Source organism: Sceloporus occidentalis, unplaced genomic scaffold (genome assembly GCF_023333645.1).
Source record: "Sceloporus occidentalis isolate IW3139 unplaced genomic scaffold, rSceOcc1.0.p SCAF_9, whole genome shotgun sequence".
Lineage (NCBI taxonomy): Eukaryota > Metazoa > Chordata > Lepidosauria > Squamata > Phrynosomatidae > Sceloporus > Sceloporus occidentalis.
In genome coordinates, this window is record NW_028316989.1 from 42,396,623 (window position 1) to 42,418,151 (window position 21,529).

General features: G+C 40.8%; 1 protein-coding gene across 3 annotated transcripts in view; it reads right to left on the reverse strand.

Moving 5' to 3' along the window:
* FANCI (FA complementation group I) overlaps positions 1–16,704 on the reverse strand; it is a 26,755-nt gene extending 10,051 nt beyond the window's left edge. For 2 of the 3 annotated variants that reach the window (XM_089539115.1, XM_089539113.1), the window contains exons 1-21: positions 16,544–16,704; positions 15,159–15,316; positions 14,083–14,155; positions 13,389–13,519; positions 11,951–12,107; positions 11,806–11,863; positions 11,363–11,404; positions 10,180–10,303; positions 9,363–9,448; positions 9,059–9,191; positions 6,608–6,700; positions 6,084–6,220; positions 5,642–5,822; positions 4,680–4,767; positions 3,048–3,178; positions 2,886–2,956; positions 2,391–2,505; positions 1,480–1,602; positions 1,011–1,079; positions 631–732; positions 61–246 (exon numbers count right to left, since the gene is read on the reverse strand). In XM_089539115.1, coding sequence (XP_089395241.1) covers positions 61–246; positions 631–732; positions 1,011–1,079; positions 1,480–1,602; positions 2,391–2,505; positions 2,886–2,956; positions 3,048–3,178; positions 4,680–4,767; positions 5,642–5,822; positions 6,084–6,220; positions 6,608–6,700; positions 9,059–9,191; positions 9,363–9,448; positions 10,180–10,303; positions 11,363–11,404; positions 11,806–11,863; positions 11,951–12,107; positions 13,389–13,519; positions 14,083–14,155; positions 15,159–15,242 — 2,184 coding nt within the window. In that variant the 5' untranslated portion in view covers positions 15,243–15,316; positions 16,544–16,704. The remainder of the gene's footprint in view (positions 1–60; positions 247–630; positions 733–1,010; positions 1,080–1,479; positions 1,603–2,390; positions 2,506–2,885; positions 2,957–3,047; positions 3,179–4,679; positions 4,768–5,641; positions 5,823–6,083; positions 6,221–6,607; positions 6,701–9,058; positions 9,192–9,362; positions 9,449–10,179; positions 10,304–11,362; positions 11,405–11,805; positions 11,864–11,950; positions 12,108–13,388; positions 13,520–14,082; positions 14,156–15,158; positions 15,317–16,543) is intronic. The other variant, XM_089539114.1, reaches the window with a different exon arrangement.
* Positions 16,705–21,529: the final 4,825 nt, after the last annotated feature.

A 21,529-nucleotide genomic window follows, 5' to 3' on the forward strand; every position in this document is an offset into this window, starting at 1 on the left:
AGTATCTCCTCTGCTAGCCTCTGCCACAGAATGCCTTCCTAATCCCTCTTTCTAAGTTACCAGCTCAAAATCTTCCAGTTCACTCTTGATCATCCGCCGTGTAATAGACTCCAGTATCTCATCCAATTCTTGCTGGAAACTCTTATCATCTTCATCCTCATCTTCATCCACATCCATATGCTGGTGCAGAGTTAAGGTGTTCTTATACCAGGCTAAACAATGCTGGATGCAGCAGAGTAAGTGTGCCTGAAAGAATTATGGCAATACCTATTAACTCACATAAAGTTAGTTCAGACATACAGATCAGGACAATGTTACAGGATGGTTATAATCCTCTGTCTTTCACTGTATTCCTGATTTGAATCAGAGTTTCCACACTTACTGCTTTTAGAAAAACCAAAGCTCTCATTTGCATCATAGCAAGCTTCTCTTCCAGTACAAATAATAATAATAATAATAATAATAATAATAATACAGACTAATGTAATAATATACAGGCCAATGGGTGGCTTTATCATAAAAGGATCTGCAGTTTATAAAAAATATTCTGATAACATATGCATACCCAGTTCAGCAAAATTTAAAATTTACTTAAAAAGCCACTATCTGAGTCCCACCCCTTTCTCTCACCAAAGGTTCTTGTAGGAAGATTTGGTCTCTCTGAGCCAGGATGCACCCCTCCAATTTTATGGGAGGCAGTAAGTCAGGTTCCGTTTCATAATACCTCTTCATCTGTCATAATAAAGGAGGAACACCCATTAGCACTTAACAAGTAGTTATCAGACCATTTTACTGTTAGGTAACTGGAGAAAAGAGAAAAACAGACCAACCACTAAACAAATTAGAGCAATAAATCTACATTAGTGTGGGTTAATGAATTAGGATGAAGGCAGGAATGGGAGAGAGGGGAAGAGTATCACAAGACTCTGAGGTTCAAAGCATGTAATACCATTGACCTGACATGTCTGAACCAACCCTGTGATGTTCCAGTCTTGTTATATGTTCCATACCTGGGAGAGGAGCATATGCAGAATGGAATTGCTCAGCTGTGAGTTCCTGCGCAAAACATCATAAAATCCCTGTTAAGAAGAGGAAAGAAAAAAATATGACATTTAAAAAAAAACTCAAGACAATTTTTTCTCAGAAGTCAGCCTACAGAAACCAAGCACCCCAGTCTTCCTACTACTATCAGCTAGAAAGGTCAGACCTGATATCACCGAACAACCCGGGGCTAACACATAAGAAGAAATCAGCTTCCATCTAATGGCTCACACTGCCATGGAGCATAGCCTGGGTGGGCAAAAAATTAAAACCAGAACATTATAATAGTCTGTTTTTTCAGTATGTGAACCTCTGCCCTGTTTGAAGCTGAACCATTTCTACAGATCTACAGGTTTACAGATATCACACCATCCATGCACAACAACTTGACCCACTATATGTAATTATACACACGAACACAACAAAGTGAGTTCTCACCTCATACAGCATAAGTCTGACATCAGCCTGCTGGCTTAAGCATCGTTTCAAGCTGCCCAGAATTTCTAGACAGAAGGCCTCATTGGCTGCAGCATTATAGCAGGTGTGAACATCCACCTGGACCTGAAAGGCAATGGTAGAATTGTGTAGAATCACCCTCTATTTACTATGGCTAAAGATGTAATCCTTACACACTTGCCCAAGGACCAAGACAGAAGATTAAAGGATCCCAAAGTTATACGGGATGTGATCCTTGGAAATGTTTTCCTCAGCAAGCTTTGGCTGATAAGGTGCCATAGCCTGCCCTACATGCTTTTCCAAGATTCCCAGTCAACAACAGCTTTAAATACTCAGTTCTAAATATTTTACAGGTATTATTTACTGCAAGGATGAGGCACGTATGGCTCTCCAAATGTTCTAAGGCTGTAACAGCTATCATCTCTCAATATCAGCTGTGCTGGCTAGGGGTGATAACGCCTGGAAGACCACACATTCCCCATCCAATTTAAAAGCAGCATAATGGGAACCATATTCTGGGAAAACACAAGGTCAGAAAAACTCTTCTGCTAAACTAGAACAAAGGTTCAATTTGTCTAAACCCTTGTGCCCAATAGTAGCCAGTCAGGTGACTCTGGGTTGGTCAGTTAGAAAGTAATGACCTTTTCTTGATATTCACGGGCACACTGCCTTTGTACATGGAGGCTCCAAGAAGCACATAGATACTGAATCACCAAACATCCATGAATTTTTCTAATTAACTCAGAAGCCACCTGGTCTTTGTCACAATTTTGTGGCAGCAAGATGCATAAAATATTGTACAGTCCAAAGGAGAGAATAATATATTATACACCCAGTTAAATTTATTACCACAAACAGGTACCTGAGATTACACAGGAACTAGCTGTGCTTACCTGACTTGCCCCAATGGATTGGCTGCACTGGGATGAAGTCAAGCTGCCCAGAAGTTTAAAATTCTTCAAGAGGAGCAAAAACCCAGCAACTGCTGACTTACGGGCATCCAGCTGTCTGCATTTGGGATGGGGTGAGAGAAAACAGAGAAGCCCCATTCTGGGGGATAACTGTGGTTTAACAAAAACAATTTTCTGTATTAAGACACATAACAGAAAACTGTGGCCTTCTGCAAACCATATACAGAAGTCTTAAACTTCTATCCCTTGCAATGTCATAATGACAAATTATGGTTTCCTGTGACATCTGAAACAGGCCACTGAAAGACTGGAACAAGCACTTGCTTTAATAATCAATACACTGTAATTGTTATTGGGAATTGCTTTTCAAAATACTATGTTGATTCTTAAAGCGCCAAAATGTCACAAATATAAAAGCAACTGGCTTTTTTGTAAATGAAACTCAGGAGACAGATTTTTTTTTAAAGGACATCTTACCCAGAAAACATTGATTTGCGAAGAACAAGGATCAGGGAATCCCTCATAGACATACTTATTTTGAGCAGAGGCTGGGAGGAAAAAAAGGAAGCATTTGAAAGTGCTTTGCAGTTTGGATCAACATGAAAACAGCAACACAAACAGCCAAGAATGCAGCTTTACCTGCACAGCTTTAAGAAGTCCTTGTACTGTATCAAGAGGCAAGAATGACAAATGATCAAAGGCTTCTGTAACTTTGGAGGAGGAGTTTTGAAGGACAAGGGGTGCAGCTATTATAATACTGGACAAAAGATCTGAAAAAAAATTAAGAAGAGTTGTGGCCTATATAGACACAGCAGGATGAGAAGGTGCAGACATTATGGATCTGGGAGAATAAGGGAGATGGTGTTTGTGTACAAGTCCAAACACCAAGAAGAAAATCACTGCATCATCCTCCCCACTAACTGCCAAAAGTAGAATAATGACAGATGTAAGGACATCCAAATGACTGACCCCACAAAAGAGTTAGGACCAAAGGCTTGGTATCTGCAAAAATTCATGTTCAAGTCCTTACTCCGACATTAACTTCACCAAGCAATTTTATAATTTAGCTTATCCTAACTTACATAATGGTTAAGAGAATAAAACAGTTCTGAGGTCCTTGGTGAAAATTACATTTTTAGTTAAATATGTTTTGTTTTGGTCAGTTTTCAAAGCTGTGTTCTGTCTGGCTTCTCTTTCTGATGAATTTTTATCTGCCTTTTCTATGGAAATTATTATTATTACGACTACAGTGGTCCCTCTCCTTATGCAGGGGATCTGTTCCGGATCCCCCCGCGTAAGGGAAAATCCACCTATGCTTGAGTCCCATAGGAAATAATGGGGTTCATGCATGTGGCGGAGCAGTGACATTGTTTCCCTCCCCAAGTGGCTTCCACGTAAGCTGGAAGCCGCGTAAAATGTGCCCGCACATGGCACAGGCATGCTGTATTATTATTAATTATTATGCTTTATTTATATAGCGCTGTAATTTACTCCATATGTGGAATACATTTCTGTAAAGGTTCAGTGACATCCTTTAGGTGCCACATAAAAACTATGTGAAAGAGGGAGAGGAAGGAAAGCCAGCTCCATTAGGCCTTGACTGAAAAGAAGAGCCCTCCCTCCATCCACCATCAGAGGGAGAGAAGGGCAGGCCAGCTCCATCAGGCCTAACCAGAGTAAGAAGAAGGGCCTTCCCTCCAGTCCATCTGACTTGGTCCAGGCCTCTGAGGGAGAGAAGACCTGCTGGACCTTCCCCCTTCCTCACTGCCATCCTCTTCTCCTTTTGTGTCATGTCTTTTTAGATTGTAAGCCTGAAGACAGGGAAATGTCTATTTAACAAATTGTAAGCTGTTCTGATAGCCTTTTGGCTGAAGAGCAGGGATAAATAATAATAATAATAATAATAATAATAATTGTTGTTATTATTATTATTCTGTTTACCAGTGCTTTGGCAGGTTCTAGTTAGGTACAAAAAGGAGCAAAAACTGAAGAGCATCCAATGATATCTACAACAGAAAAAAGGGAGGCACAGCTCTGGATACTAAAAGGACAGTCTTCCCTTCTAAAAACCCCAATGCATTTTGGCTTGTAGATACTTTCAAGTGGCTCATGTTACCTTTGCTCCATGTCTCCATTCTAATAAGTTACTAGGAATCAATCAACTCTACATTTTCTTTTTACTTATGCATCACATGGCTACTTTGTTTTATTGAACTGCACTGATCTGAGATTGTCGTAATGATGTGCCCAATTGTTCCATTTCACAGTTACCTATGCAGTGGCTGACAGGGGAACCTGCATTTGTGATGACTCTGTTCAGGACCTGCTCCAGTATTTCACTTCTTATCATCTCATGGACCTGGGAGGTAGGACATTGTGGGGGGGGGGGGGGAGAAGATTTTGTTCATTCAATTTCAGTTCATTCACAGTCCAACAACATTTGATTGTGAATCAGATTTCACCAGCCCATAACATTTCTACCTAAGACATGTTGCAATGGCTGGCCCAACCACACTGGTAAAGCAAGTGGGAAAAGTAACTTGCGTTGTGATACCATGGAATAATTCAGACATAGAAGCAGAATTAGCAGAACCTCCCAAAACAGAAGGCTGAAGCCAGAAGAATGTAACATCTATCTTTCGGTTGCAAATATACCCTAAAGGCTACTGTGTTTGGGGAATACGATGGCATTAAAACCCCAAGCTACTTTTTGAGAAAGCACAAAATCTAGACCCACTGCAATTTGGGTTTAGGCCAGAGTCTGGCACCCAAACACCTTGGTCATTCTACTTAATAACTTCTGTTGAGAAAGAGAAAAAAGTAAAATTCTGTTGATTCTCTCTGATCTATAAACAGCTTTTGAAACCACCACCTCTTTTGTCTTGTTACATCAACTCTGTGTCTTGGAGAGCATTATTATTATTATTATTATTATTATTATTATTATTGGTATTATTATTGTTTATTTTCTTATATCCCGCCTTTGTCCCAACACAGGGATTAAAAGTGCCGAACAGAAAATTTAAAAACAATACAATTCAAAACAGTATAACATTAAAATGTATACATATAATTTTAAAAAAAACATTAAACAATTTAAAAAGTTAAAACAGTTATGAACTAAAATGTAACATGTTAAAAATACAAAATTTAAAATGCAAAACATTTAATGCATATCATTGGGGGGAGGTGGAAATCACAACTATTTACCTACAACACTATCTCAATCTTACTTTGAAGGTTTCCAAAAGGATATCAGCTCCCAACTTGCATGACTGCTGGGCTGGAGTTTTGGAAAGACCATGGTTAGTTTCCATGCCTTTGCCTCCAAAGGGTCTTTTTGGTCCATAGGAGTCCATCAGGATGAATCCAAGATCCACCAAGCCTTGAGTCACATGATCCCAACCAAACACGCTGGATGGAAAATTTGAGGAGAGAAGAAGAGAATTTCATAATAAAGAGCACTTCGCCTATAGTTAAAGTTCTTTTCCATTCTTGGATATGGGCAGGGCTAACATTTCTGTAAAACTAACAGTGCTTTGGTATAGCTTTGGGTCCCTGCTTACTGAATATGTATATCAAAGCCACATAATCATTGATGGGAGATGGAGAAATGAGATGACAGAAATGTTTATTCTGTTAACCAGTTTCTGTTGATAGAACACAGCCACTCACCTGTTTGCTACAACTTTTAAAAACACAGCAGATATATCATAGCATTGAGGAGCCAAATCCTGTAAAAACTTGGAACCCTGAAGGAACTGCTTGTCCTTGAAGCTTCTCATAATTGACATTTTCAGAAAGTCGAACACCTAAAGTGCAAAAGTGAATATGCAAGATGGACTCGATTTGTTTCGTTTTTACAACTAGATGCTTTATTTATACCAGAAAAAACATGAGCAAGTCTTAGTATGACGGTCTTTCGATGCACATATGTTATGGTTTGCATTGTTTTAAATTGTTTTAAACAGTTTTAAAATTTAATTTTAAGTGGTTCAGTATGCATTTAGTATTTCAAAATTGTTCTTATTGTTTTAAACTGTTATAAAATGATTTTATTGTATACTGCCTTGAGATGCTTGGATTATAGGGCAGGCTATAAAACATTTAATCAAACATTAAATAATTTAGTCAGTACGCATAGGTATTCTCTATGTGACTCACTGATGCAGTGAAGATCTAGAAAGAAAAGCATATACCTGCTCTTGAAATCGGTGTATTCTGGCCATTGAGAGAAGAATGGTTACACTGAAGGGACATAGGGCCCTGCTAGGATCTCCTTGCTGTTCAGCCTGGAAAACATCAAGCAACCAGAACACATTGGAAAGCTTCATATGTATGATGAGACTGAATATTCTAACTTAGATCTGACAATGTGTAAAGTATATCATGTATCACATTGAATTCAGTACAATAAAAAACATGACCCTTTCCCTTAACAGTTTAAGCTCTGCAACCACATCACTGAATCTTTGCTTCACCACTTGGAAATTATTCTGACACATATGCAATACCTGGGGCTTGTTTCCTCTTCAACTATATGGAATTTATTATGTTATAAACATTTTAAATAACTGCTGAACTGCTATTACTTTTGTTCTCTACTGGCTCATTTTTGTATTGTTTTGTATGATGGATATCTTGTATTTTAATGTTCTGTGACTGCATGATAAAGATTAGATTGGTGTGTCCCATTGCCTGGCTCAGTATTTCAAATCCAAATGACATTTGTTCTTCAGGATTTCAGGTAGTGGTCTTTCCCACCTCTACCTAGAGATACCTGGGACTGCACATAAAATATTACTGAGCTTTCTTGCAAATACTAAATGCCAAAGGACTGAAACACTGCAGCTAGACACAGGTGTGCCACGCCTGTTCAGACTTGCATGAATGCAAATAATTCATCGATATGGAATAACATTAGTTTGAATAACCATAGGGTTACTAAAGGACATGGTTCTGAGATTTATTTTTATTATAAATGAAGTTCAAGTCAAAATCATTTGTACTGTGACTACAGAAGGCATCATAACACCAACAAAATTCCTCTGTAAATTTGCATCCTAAATACTCTTCTCTCAATAAGTACAAATGAGATAATTAATTGGTAGAGTTCAAACTTGAAATAACCTAAGAAAAAAGAATCATATTGAACGGTCAGGTGAAGTAGTGCAGTGTGAAGCCTTTTGCTCTCCTCAGTGCATGAAGGAAAAAAGATACAACCCCGCATACACTTCCTCTACCAAAAACCTGCTTGACAGAGTTAGGATTTGATATGGTTTTGAGCGAGTGCATGAGAATGTAAAATTCTCACAGATTAATAAAGAGCAAATTCCACTGAGCTGGAGGCTACTTTTCCCTTTGTCTTTAGTTTGCAGAAACTGACAAAATGAAAACACAAGTTCAGCCACTCTGCATGTGTTTGCTTGGCTGGGCAAACACAGTAGAGCTAGTATTTACTTTACTCGTGTTTGTCTCTCTCTTTTGGGAGGAGAGAAATATGGATTTAATATTCCAAACTTACTAAACATAATACATTAAACCATGAATTAGTGTTGGGTCCACACATTTTCCCTCTTACCCTTCCCATCATTTGCCAGCTTCAGCACTCCAATCGTGGTTTCTTTAAATCATAATTCTTCTACATCAAAAAATGGGTAAGTAATAGAACTATAGCTTAAAATCAACATTAAACCATTCTTCCCTATTTCATATTTAGCAAGGGTTGATGATTTAAAGTGACCAAGATCAGCATGCCAAATTTGGCATAAAGGAGAGGAAAGGAAGAAAGTATGAGAGAGAACTGAGTAGGTTCAACCCTTACTCACAGTTTCCTAAAGCATGATTTAGAAGCCAGGAATATTACATATGAGATCTCTTGGAGACTGGGAACATGCCCTTATTCTCCATGGCTAGGATGGAGGTTGCTTGCAAGATCTAGTTCCCTTGATCAGATTAAAAGCCATCATCCCTCAGTGTGTGACAGAGAAAAGGAGCATCCATCTCAGCTGTGTGTCAAGGCAAAACTAATTGGTTTATAGCAGATGATACTCTTATGTTGACCAAGGAAGAAGGGGAAGTTAATGTATTTTGGGAATGTTGCACTGGGGCGGCTCAGATTGGAAGTCAAATCTCCCCTGATCTGGAGGTCTTTAAGCAGAGGCTGGATGGCCATCTGTCGGGTATGCTTTGATTGAGACTTCCTGCATGGCAGGGGGTTGGACTGGATGGCCCTTGTGGTCTCTTCCAACTCTACAATTCTATGATTCTGATTTTGAGGATGAGTTGGTGCTGTCCTACATGTATGAATGCAGCACACATTACTACCATGGAAAAGACAGAAATTAAGATGGTGGCAGCTAGAAAAGATTAATGCAGGTCAGAGGCCAAAAATACTCCAGCTTCTTTGAGTGCCACTCTTTAGGGAAAAGACAGGATTTTTTAAAAAACCATCAATCATATAGAGTTCAGTTAAATGGCAAAAACTTCTAACTGGCATCCCAAATCAAGATTAGCTTGAGTGAGAACAGTGTTTCATAGTACCAGTTACAGTCCTATAAATTCATTAACACTATAAGTTAATTATAAGTTTCCTTTTATTGCAAAGATGAACACTAACACCACCCGGCTTTATTTTACATTTGGCATACCTTTAAGTATTTTATTAGCTCCTTTCCTAAATCCTGGTCCAAATTAATGGCCAGCACAACATGCAGAATGATGGTGCCTTCCACATGACGGAGTTGGTCTACAGGAACTGTGGCTTCTTCTAGGTCCACTGACCTGAAAGAGTTGGTCACACAATGGCCAAAGATACAATCATGGTTGTAATTATGACACAATAATGTTAACCTCAGAAAAGATAATGCAACACATTTGCCCCACTCCGGAGGAGCCATTACTGGGTTTAAATAATAGGCTTAGTAGAAATAAAGAACATTTGAAATGACTTACTCTGATTCCTTCTGCTCTTCTTTTATTTTTTTATCCATCTGGTTGAAAAAACTGATGATTCCTTCCAGTATGATTTTCTTACAGCCCTGACAGGTTATGAAATAAGAAAGGAACATAAATACTATTGTAATAAAATATTATTAATGAGCAATCATATGTTTGGGGTGGTACAATCCTGTGTGGCCTCTCAGATCTGACAAAGTGGCTCTACTCTGTCTTCCGACAACGGTCAAGAAAAGGCACACAGAGTTGTATATCAATGGCCCCATACAGACAGGCTAAAATAAAGCCGCTTCGGATCACTTTGGAGGTATGCTGTTTAAATGATGCATGCGAAAGCTGTGCCAAAGCCACGATCCAGTCCTAAGGACAGGAGCATAGCTTTGGTGCAGCGTCTGGACTCTTAGGATGCATGCATCTTTTAAACTGCATACCTTCAAAGTGAACTGAAGCAGCTTTATTTGGACAGTCTGTATGGGGCCAATATAAACTATTTAGGTCCTTCATTAATATCAGTGAATTACAAGCTGTTTTTATGAATATAACTTGCAATTCTAATGCTATATCCTTCCTCACTGTTAGCCTCTATACGAGCCTTTAGCAGTGGATTTTTGGAAATGGCAATTCAAACATTGTGACAGATATCCAATGGTGTGGGTTGGAGTGGTTCTTTATTTTTTAGAAGCAAGTAAAATTGTTAATCACATATTATGAAAGTGTGGCTAGAACTGTAAGATGAGTCACCCATGCAACCTAAAACACATTTCTTATAGTTCTGAAATTTGGAGAGTTTGTCCATTTCCCTCAAAGACTTTACCTTGGAAGAAAGCAACAGCAGCTGATAAACTAAAGGAGGGATTTCCTGCAGGTCTAACTTAGAAAACATCCTTATGACTTTCTCCACGACAAACTGCAATTCTTCTGCACTTAGTGGGACATCTCTACAGAGTAAAGAAAGAAAAAAGACCACAACCATTTCCGCTTAAATCACAAGTCAGTATCTTTCGAAAGGCAGCAGTAAATTCAGTCCTAGAGGAAAGATGGTGAATAAATGACCTTCCACATACTGAGGACAAGAGATCCCAAGCGTCCCAAGCCAGAAAGGGCAGTGGTGGATGATCATGGGAGTTGCAGTTCAACAACAATGTGAAAGCTATGTATTTCCCAGCCCTGGTTTAGAGCAAGCAGAAAACAGAATTCTCTCTATACAAAGAGGTAGGAAAAGATCCAGAGGTAAGACTAAATATACTCTTAAAGATATAGGCAGAGGTCACTAATCTTTGAAACTCTGGCGGGTTACAAACCGCCTCTTGGGACGTCCTCAGGACGTCCCAGTTTTAAAAAGGGGCGTCTCTTCCAGATGCCCCTATTCCTGTTACAGACTGTCTGTAACAAATGGCGGCGGCCATTCCACACAGCCGCCGCCATCTTGACGTAACGGACGCTGTGCGTCCGCATGTCGCGCGGCGCTAATGATGTCGCGAGTGCACCATGGGTGCCTCGCGGCATCATGAGCGCACCACCAGAAGAAGCTCCATTTCGGAGCTTCTTTTTTGCTCCGTAAGGGAGCCGCGCGGTTTGGCTGCGGCGGCTCCCTCACGGAGCAAACAGCAGCGCCGGGAGACTGCCGCAGAGCGGCGGTTTGTAACGCCTCCCCCTTACTCATTTGGTTGCTAACATTTACTGCTTGGATCTAAAAATTTCAAAATGGTATGTGTCAATAAAAGATAAAAGGTACACAGTACACAAATATACAGCGCATAAACTAATATATGCTCTTCATGTGGTCTGCAAAACAGATCTTAAGTTGGTCATTTCAATGTGACCCAACTTAGAATTTTTCTATTCAGAAATTTCTATAGCCTAAATTACACTTGCCTGCCTAGGAATTCTTCCCTTACACAAAATGGCTAAGGTGTTTAACACTATTGACTGTACTTCTGACATTTAGATTACAAGAGGAAAGAAAATAATACTAGTTGTCCAGATTAGGAGAGTACCTGAACATAGAGGTTAGATGAATCACATATTGTTGACTCCACCTGTTAAGATAAAAACCAGAGTCTGAAAACAGAAAATAAATTGCCAACAGAGAATACTGGCAGAGGGGCAGTCTATTGTAGCAAAAAGAGATCTTGTAGCACTTGGGTTCCTGTACTGTAAAGACGTACATTTATTATGCCATAGGATTGTCACAAGGCACTTACACCAACAGAAAGCCTCTCTCCAAACTGATGATTTTGTTTAAAATAATTCATTCACTTGAAGTATTTGTAGATAAAATAAAGTGAGGAAAATGATCAAAAGAGAAAAAAAGGAAAATTTTGTCAAAGGCACTTAAAATGAATGTAGTGTTTGATTCTATAAAATATATATATAGAGAGAGAAAATTGTGTTAATTTCTCAAGGGAACCTGATCATGATATGGCAAAGACATGCCTACCTGCTGGAGCACAGTGTATTGATCAGCTGTTTCTTCAGTTCTTCTCCATTCAGCTCACCTGGAAAAGGTAAAAAGAGCACAATGTAAAGGTACTTAGAGGAATTGTTGCTTACCAAAGGGACAGACAGAAAAGGAAAGAGCTTACCTGTCCCATAAACCAGGGCCTCTTTAGATGTAGCTAGTGCTGTCAGAACTGTAGGAAACAGCTCCAAAGATTTACCGCTGAGCAGACTGCCTCCTTTTACAGCATCAACAAACAAAGTAGCCAAGTCAGCCATTGCAGGGCCTGGCAGTTTGTGAGTCTGACCAATAAAAACAAGACATAAGAAAAGACTTCTGAGCTCTCCCAATAATCAGTAGTAAGTGGTAGTAGTAGAAGAAATGTACTCTTCAAGATGCTACTAAAATTTACTTTACAAAGGACACTTGTATCCACATTTTGGTATGTCTTTCCCCAGGAGCAAAAAGGAACTACCACACTTCTAAGTCATATCAGCCACTAATGAAGATCTGGAATGCTTTAACAGTGTACAAACTACATTTGATAATGATCAATATTAGCAAACATGCAATGCTATCCTTACAGGAATGCCAACTTCTTTCACTTGCTCTGTTCTTGTGCCTTTAACAGCAGCATTTCACAAGCAGAAATAAGCAGGTAATCTATTTTTTCCTGGACTGGAGGCAGATTAGATTTCAGTGCACTGAACAGTTGCCAAACCAGTGTGCAATAATAGTAGTATGCAGGATAGCTAGATGACAAGTGACACCTATCCATTAAGACAGCAACTGTATGTCCTAATGGTATGATTCTTTGACCTAGGTCCAAAACACACTGGAGGAATAATCTAGTTTGAGAATGCTTTAACTGCCTTGGCTCAATGCTAGGAAATTCTGGGAACTTTATTTTTGTGAGAAATTTAGCCTTCTCTGGCAGAGAGCTCTGGTGCCACAATAAACTATAATTCCCAGGATTCCCTAACACTGAGCCAAGGCAGTTAAAGTGGGTCTTAAAATACATTATTTCTGCAGTGTGTTTTGGACCCAAGAAGACAATGGGTGTATCATGCTGCCGAAACCAAGCAGCTTGATACCACTTTAGCTGCCATGACTCTATCTTATAAAATCCTGGGATCTGTAGTTTGGAGAGGCATCTGATAAACTAGGCTGACCACTTTACCAAACTAAAAATCCTGGGATTCCATAGAATGGAGTCATGACAGTTAAAGTGATATCAAACTGCTTTATTTCTGCAGTATGGAACAGCATAAGTAATTCTCATGAGACAATATGCATTCACATACATGTGTGAAGAATTAACCTGTACAGAGGATGACAGCACATCATGTACATCAGGATGGGAAATTTGTGGCTCTCCAGATTTTTTTGAATTCCTCCCATCATACCTCATCATTGGCTGTGCAGTCTAGGCCAAATGGGAGTCATAAAACTACAACATTCAAACAATGCCTGGTTTATATGCTGACCAGCTCAAGAACATAAACTTGTTACATGAAAGCAAAATGGAACTATCTTCTCTGCAATGGCCTCAGAGAAACTGATCTTAAAAAATTCAGTCCTACCTCTAACATAAGCAATCGTATAATCTCAGATGTAGTTTCCACATGCAGATCCCCCGACTCCACCAACTGGATGCAGTGCTTGTAAATACTGAGCCTCCTAACAACACCATTTTGTTGGGAGCAAGGAGAACCTAGTGTGGTGGACAGAAAGAAAGCAATAAAGAAAGGCATCAGGATGAATATTTCATCACAGCTCTCTGGCAAAAAAAGAGTTGTGAAGGTCTGGATTTTACTCTTCCACTGATCTCCCACAGTACTTTATGGACCCATAATTCACAGGCAGCACACTTACTTCTAAGCATTTTAAACAACTAAAATGTCCTGGGCAACAGTAATGCTTGTCTATTCCTTTCTCAATTAAAACAAAACAAAACCCAATTAAAATCTTCCCTTTACTAAAACATTTGGGATTTCTTCGCCAAAAGGTAAAACTCAGTCTACCAGCAAGAATTAGTTGATGCTAGCACACTAAGGTGATATTAATGCCAGGAAACTCATCTAGTAGGATTAATTCAAGAAACAGAAGAGCTATGATGTCCCTCCCAACTCAAACAGTGCTATTTGGAAACTTGCATTATTTAGTATACTTGATTCACATAGAAATCTCATACACACAAATTATTTTTACAGTTGACTTAAAATGCTAAAAGCGAACAGTGCAGAGTTTAGTCTGTCACAGGTCATTGCTTCGTACCTTTGAAGATTCCTCTCAGAAAGACACCGATCTCCTTCCCCCTCAAAGCCTGCTTTGTAACTAGATCACTCAACTGCAGCAAGAAGAAAAGAACCACAAGGTTCATTTGTCAGCACATTAGACTTGATAACATACTAGGCACAACTTAGCAGTTTCAATACGATAACACTGACACACACAAGTCTACTTTCTCTTTAACCTTGCAAATGTTTTCACAAGAGCTAATAGCCCCTAACAATACTTATGGTGCACTTGAACTTACGTTAGTCATTTGTGACCTAGAACTCTAGTTTTATAAAGCTTTAGGCCTTGTTATTTAGAGGGAATTTCAGGACATCTTATACAATCAGGCGAATGGCTCTGTACAAGCCAGTGTTAATGCTGCTGTCATGAGTTAAATTATACCATGTTGCAAATAGAGACAACCCTTCCCTCATTATGCATAGCAGGGATTAGCAACTGTGAGCCTCCAGGCGTTGGACTACAATTCCCAGCATCCATTACTCACCATGCTAGCTAGTGAAACTTGAGGTCTAGCAAAGAGCTGGAGTCGCAGTTTTCCACTCCTGACATACAAATACATATGAACTCAGACAGATTTAGTGAACTATACCATACAGTGAACTATACCCTACCATAGAATCATAGAGTTGGAAGAGAGCCCAAGGGCCGTCCAATCCAACCCCATTCTGCCATGCAGGAACTCTCACTCAAAGCATACCCGACAGATGGCCATCCAGCCTCTGTTTAAAGGCATTCAATGAAGGAGACTCCACCACTCTCCAAGGGAGTATTTTCCACTGTCAAACATCCCTTACTGTCAGTAAATTCCTCCTAATGTTGAGGTTGAATCTCTTTTCCTGTAGCTTGCATCCATTGCTCCAGGACCTAGTCTCTGGAGCAGCAGAAACCAAGCTTGCTCCCTCCTCAATATGGCACCTCTTCAAAGTATTTAAACAGGGCTATCATATCACCTACAATACTACCAATCACAGAAGTTATCTGTGTCCAGGCATAAAACTTACAACTGTGGATCCTCTGACTGAAATAGTGTTGAAATGGCTATAGCAGCTCACCTCATTTTCTTTCAGGCTTTGCAGATATGACTGAAGTCGCTCCGGTTTCTCTTCTGCTGCTAGAGCGAGGATTTTCTGGTCCATTATAAGACACTTGGGAGGAGAAAAGGCTTTCTTCTTCTTCTTTTTTAACCTTTCCTTTTTTAATTTACTGCGACCTGTAAAATTAGGAAGAAAGAAGTTATACTGATAAGATAAAAAAAGGAGTATCAGATTGTCCCCCTATCATCTTATTAGCCATTTGGAAGAATCCCAATGTAGCAGATTGATTTAAAAACCAGAATTATAACCAGATTTACTAGGGTCAATTGGAATTTCCGATTGGAAAGGAAAACGTAGTTTATTTTGCTGCAGTGTTCCCAGAGGAAATAGATCAAAGTTACTGGGACCCAGATTTCAAAGAGAACCAAGCTTTTGTAGCACTCTTTCTGGGGCCTAAATGGAGCAGGTGTGCCTTTGTTACAAATAGTAGGTCTCTGTGGAGGACAGAGATCATTGTCCACCATTAATATTCCTCCTAAAACCCGGAGGTTTTAAACAGATGAGGAGACTTTTAGTGTAAGCACCGCTTTGCTTGACAGAAAGGGGAAACATGCCCTTAAACCTGCAACCCTAAGGCAAACCTATCATGGGTTTTTCTTGGCAAGGTTTCTTCAGAGGTGGCTTGCCATTGCCTTCCTCTGAGGCTGAGAGAGTGTGACCTCTTGCCCAAGGCCTCCATGGGTTTCCATGGCTGAGCTGGGATTCGAACCCTGGCCTCTAGAGTCTTACACTCAACCACAAGCCTTCATCTTGTGTCATATCCTTGGTGTTCTTGTTGTTGTTGTCGTGTGCCTTCAAGTCGTTTCCAACTTATGGAGACTCCAAAGCGAATCTGATCCTGGGGTTTTCTGGGCAAGGTTTCTTCAGAGGAGGTTTCCGATGATGGGATGTATTTTAACACACACCGCACTTTATACATTGCACTTTATTTGTTATTGTAAGCCGCCTTGATCTGACAGGAGTGGCACCATGTTAATAAAACATTATCGTTATCATTAATATATATCATGATTAGTATTGTTGTTGCTACTGCCTTCCCCTGAGGCTGAGAGAGTGTGACTTCTTGCCCATGGTTACGCAGTGGGTTTCATAGCTGGGCAAGGATTCGAACCCTGGTCCACAGCGGCCCAATACTCAAACCATTATGCCTAGGATGCATCCACACTGGAGAGATAACCCGGTTTGGCACCGCTTTAACTCTTTTGTGGCACAAGGCTATGGAATTCTGGGAGTTGGAGTTTGTTATAGGCCCAGAATTCCATAGCCTTGAGCCACACAACAGTGTTAAAGCGGTATCAAACCGCGTTATCTCTCCAGTGTGGATGCACTCCGACCATAGTTACCTGAGAGGCCAGCATCCTTTCCTTCAGCCTCTTCCAGTCCCGCCTTCCTCAACGTTCCTTCCTAGTCTCAGAGTCAATCAAAACTCCCGCCCGGAACTTGGCTCGCGTTGCCCAGGGCAACAAAGCCCGCCCCCTCTCCTCTCTCCCAACTTCCGTGTTTACAGTTCTTCTCGGCCGACGCCGATGACGTCACGGGCCGCTCTGTTTCAGGGAGGGAGGGGGGAAGAGCGGGCGTTGGTGGCGCATGCGCACCGCGGGAAAGGGGAGGGGAGGGGGAGTTGATCAAATCCAAAGCTATGGCTGCCTTTAGTCTGAGGAGAGACCTTCCTTGGAGCTCTTTTGAGACTCACTGAAAGGAATTGGCAGCAGGGGCTTGAATCCACTTCCTCAAATGCTTTAGATGGAGTGGGAATCAGGGGCAGACCTATATGTGCCATAGGTGTGTGAGAATGTCCTATATATGGCACATATATGTCCTTCCCTGGCTCCCACTCCACCAAAATAATAATAGTATTTATTTACTTATCAAAAGCATCTGAGGAAGTGGACTGAGGTCTAGGAAAGCTTCTGCTGCCAACTTCTTCCTTCCAATGAGTGTGAATCTCAAAGGCACTACAACATCTCTCCAAATAATAATAATAATAATAATAATAATAATAATATATGGCATATATAGGTCTGTCCCTGGCTCCCACTCCACCAAAAATCCACCTGACTCAAGTCTTAGGTGCTACAAGATCTCTCCACTATTATTATTATTGTTGTTGTTGCAGAGATCTTGTAGCACCTTTGAGACTCACTGAAAGAAAGAAGTTGGGAGAAACCCGTTACCAAAAATGGGACATAGATAGATACATTTACCCATGGTAATTTATAGGGATTTCTAAATATCTATATGTGTGTCTGTGTGTGTGTTTATGTGTTTGTGTAATTTATAGGGATATAGGAATATGGAGAAACAGAGTGGTCCCAGGAGACTGGAAGAGGGCAAATGTTGTCCCCATTTTCATAAAAGGGAAAAAAGATAGCTTGCCATTGCCCAAAATTGCGTGTGATCACCTCTCACACAATAACATGAAACTCCATGATTGCGTTTGGACTGACTTCCCATTGCCTGAAATTGCATGTGGTAGTCTATCACACAATAATGTTAAACCCCATGATTGCGTTCGGATTGCCATTGGAATATACTTCCAGTTTCCCTTGTCTGATAACGTCCAATGCAACTGTTAGGTGGATTTGTAATTGGTTGACCAGCCAAAACCAAAAGATGTTCAGCAATGGCTCCTCTTCGTCTTGGAGAGATGTGACTGGTGGGGTCCTGTCCTCTGCCCAGTGCTATTCAGCATCTTTATCAATGACTTAGATGAAAGAATAGAGGGCATACTTATGAAATTTTCAGATGGCACTACATTAGCTAACACTCCAGAGGACAGGATCCAAATTCAAAATGACTTTAGTAGATCAGAAAACTGGGCCAAAACTAACAAAATGAATTTCGACAGGGAGAAATGTAAGACACTGCACATAGGCAGTAAAAATGGATCCTTACATATAGGATGGGGGACACCTGGCTTAAGACGACACGTGGAAGGGATCTAGGAGTCCTAGTAGACCACAAGTTGTACATGAGTCAACAGTGTGATGCAGCAACTTAAAAAGCCAATATGATTCTAGACTGCACAGATAGAGGTATAGTATCTGGATCAAGGGAAATAATAGTACCACTCTATTATGTTGGTCAGGCCTCATCTGGAATACTGTGTCCAGTTCTGAGCACCACAATTCAAAAAGGACGTTGAGAAGCTGTAGTGCCCCCAGAGAAGGGCAACCAAAATAGTGAAGAGTCTGGAAACCATGCCTTACGAAGAAAGACTTAGGAAGCTGGGTATCTTTAGCCTGACTTGCCCAAAGTCACCCAGTTAGTTTACATGGTCAAGCCGGGATTTGATCCTGAGTCGGTTTCCACGGCTGAGTGAGATTGCAAACCATTACACCACACTGGCTCCCAGTTAAAGAAGCATGGCAGTCCACAAATTTTGTTCTCTAGATTTTGAATTTTAATTCTCATGCCACCTTCAGTTTTGAAAATTGAAGACTGAAACATGAACATGCTAAGTTGCATTAAAAACCTTGCCACATGGCATCCTCAGAAGGCTAAAAAAGATGGCGAGGGAGAAGCAGTGATTTGTAAAAACAGAGTCCAGAAAAAGAGAGGAACTCCCTGGCAAATAGGTCTCTCTGTCATTTCCCTCCTTCTCACCAACGTCAGCCATCTTTCCAGCTTGAATGTTGCTCATATCAGTGCATCCTATCTGTTAGATCCACTACTGCTGTGGGCTTGACCTCACCCAACCTCCATCTGCAGAACAATCTTGTCTGTTGTTGTTGAGGTTTTTCTTTTTACATGTCCTTTACATAACATTCGTTCCAATTGCCGTTGTCTCATACAGCCTTAACCCTTGTTAAGTGACACTTTTCCTTCACTCTTATGAGCCCAGACAAAGAGCCCATTCACCAAGCGCCAAGAACCGACCACCGTTCCCCCACTCCGGCACCGTGCAAGTTGGCCCTTTTCTCTCCTGGATCTTTGCTCCCACACGTGTGGCTTGGATCATGCTGTACAAACCCCATAAGCACCCAGCAACAAGTGGGTGCCTTTGTTCCATGAGGCGATTTTAACCTGTGTTTAGGAAGCGGGGATTAACCCAAGTGACCTCTTCTGTTGCAAACACATGGGCTTATTTTCAAAACATTCCACAGAAGCCTAAATTGTTCACCAACAGAAGCCTGTCTCAGTGTGGGAGAAAAACCATTGCCATTGAGAAGAATCAAAGAGAAGCGCATGGCCCTATTTCTCACGGAGAAATTATCAGTACCATTATCAGTACTGTGATCTTCCCTGTTTCTGGAGATCCATTCACACTACAGAATTATAGTGCTATTATTCCACAATAATTACCATAGAGCCTTATCATAAGAGAAAAGAAAGTGGAGACAGATCCGTGATCTTCTCTGTTTCTGGAGATTCATTCACACTATAGAATTATGGTGCTATTATTCCACAATAATTACCATAGAGCCTTATCATACGAGAAAAGAAAGTGGAGACGGATCCAGAGAGTAGCATCTTTCTCCGTGCCTTATTGCATGACATTGTGGCACTCTGGTTTTCTTTCCATTAATTCCATTTTCAGTACCGCAATCTTCTCTGTTTCTGGAGATCCATTCACGCTATAGAATTGTAGTGCTATTATTCCACAATAACTACCACATGAGAAAATAAAGTGGAAATGGATCCAGGGAGTAGCATCTTTCTCTGTGCCTTATTGCATGGTATTGTAGCACTCTGGTTTTCTTTCTGCACGGGACAGTCATAAAAGTGTGTCTTTCATTGAATGGAGTTTTCCAGCTAGACAAAGTATTCGCTTTTAACACCATCTCCCACAAGAAGCGCTGCAACATCATGCGGTAAGGTACAGAGAAAGCCACTTCTTTCTGGCTCCGTTCCTAATTTCTTTTCTTGTGCACTAAGGCTCATAGTTCCATGGAATCCTGGGATTGGCAATTTAAGAAAGGGCCAAAGCACTCCAGTGCCTCATCAGACTAGAAATCCAGGATTCCATAAGGTGGCAGTTAAAGCAGAATAACAGCACTATAACTCTGTAGCACGAATGGACCTAGGAGAATATAGCAAGGATGGGCAACTTTTGGACTTCCATAAGTTGTCAGCAACTTCTACCAGCCCTGGACAGCATAGCCAATGGTGATAGGTGATGGGAGTTGTAATCCAACAATATCTGGAGGGCCACAAGTTGCTCACCTGTGCAAGGGAGGATGCTTTCAAATACAGGGCTGCCCTCTGCAAATTAGAGCAGAGGCCCCCATCCCCGAATAAGACCAGATAGTTCTATACAAAAGACAATCTTTTAACTACTAAGTGAGAGCCACAGACTAGTTCATGAGCATTTCAGATCCCTAGAATCCTTGAGGCCAAGATGCTAAATCAGGAGTAGTTTTCAAAAGAGAGAAAGGGAGATTGGAATTTTTAGAATGGCTTTTGGCTGAACCCCAGTTCATGTCCTCCTCACACAGCTCCATTGACAATAATCTATCTCTCTCTCTCTCTTTCTTTCTTTTTGTGCCTCAATCAGGCACTATTTCCACCCACCGTTCTGGCACCGTGTTCCTCCAAATCCTTAAATCTCAACACTGCCATTACAAAACTTCCTTGACTAAATCCCTTCAGGCTCACATCACCCACTGTGCCAGTATATTCCTTAGAAAGCCCTCTTCAGTGTAAAGAGTTCTCCAGTCCAAGGGGTAGGCAGCCAGATATATACCTTCCCAATACTTCCAACTAACTCTGTACCTAACTATTAGACATGCAGCCATGGGATCTGGAGGTTGCTAGAAGCAGAACTTGCACAGTGTATTGAGCCGAGATAAGGCAAGTTGCTTTTTTGGACTGCAGCTCCCAGAAGCCCCTAACTAACTTGGCCAGTTATGCTGGCTGGGGAATTTGGGGAATCATGGTACAAAAAAGCAACTTTTCCATGGTCTGGAAAAGTTATGGAAAAGCCATAGCTGTATATTCTAACTGCAGAGATGATCTCTTTTTTTCCTGGTGCTTGCAGGGCCAGTGGACTGTAGTGCTTAGTTTTGAACTATGTCTCTGGAAAACCAGGGTTCATGTCCCCACTCGACCATGGAAACCCACAGAGTGACTTTGAGCAAGTCACATTTTCTCAGCCTCGGAGGAAGGCAAGGGCAGATCCCCTCCAAACAAATCTTGCCAAGAATAGGTTCGACATAGGTTGCCATCAGTTGGAAATGATTAGGTGATACATTTGTCTTAGGGTCACCATGAGTTGGAAAAAACTGGAAGGCACACAGCAACAAAAACAAGAAGAGTTTTGATGCTTGATGTAGAGGATGATGCCGTGCCCATCTGCCCCATTCCATGTACAGAAACTAATTGGAGTT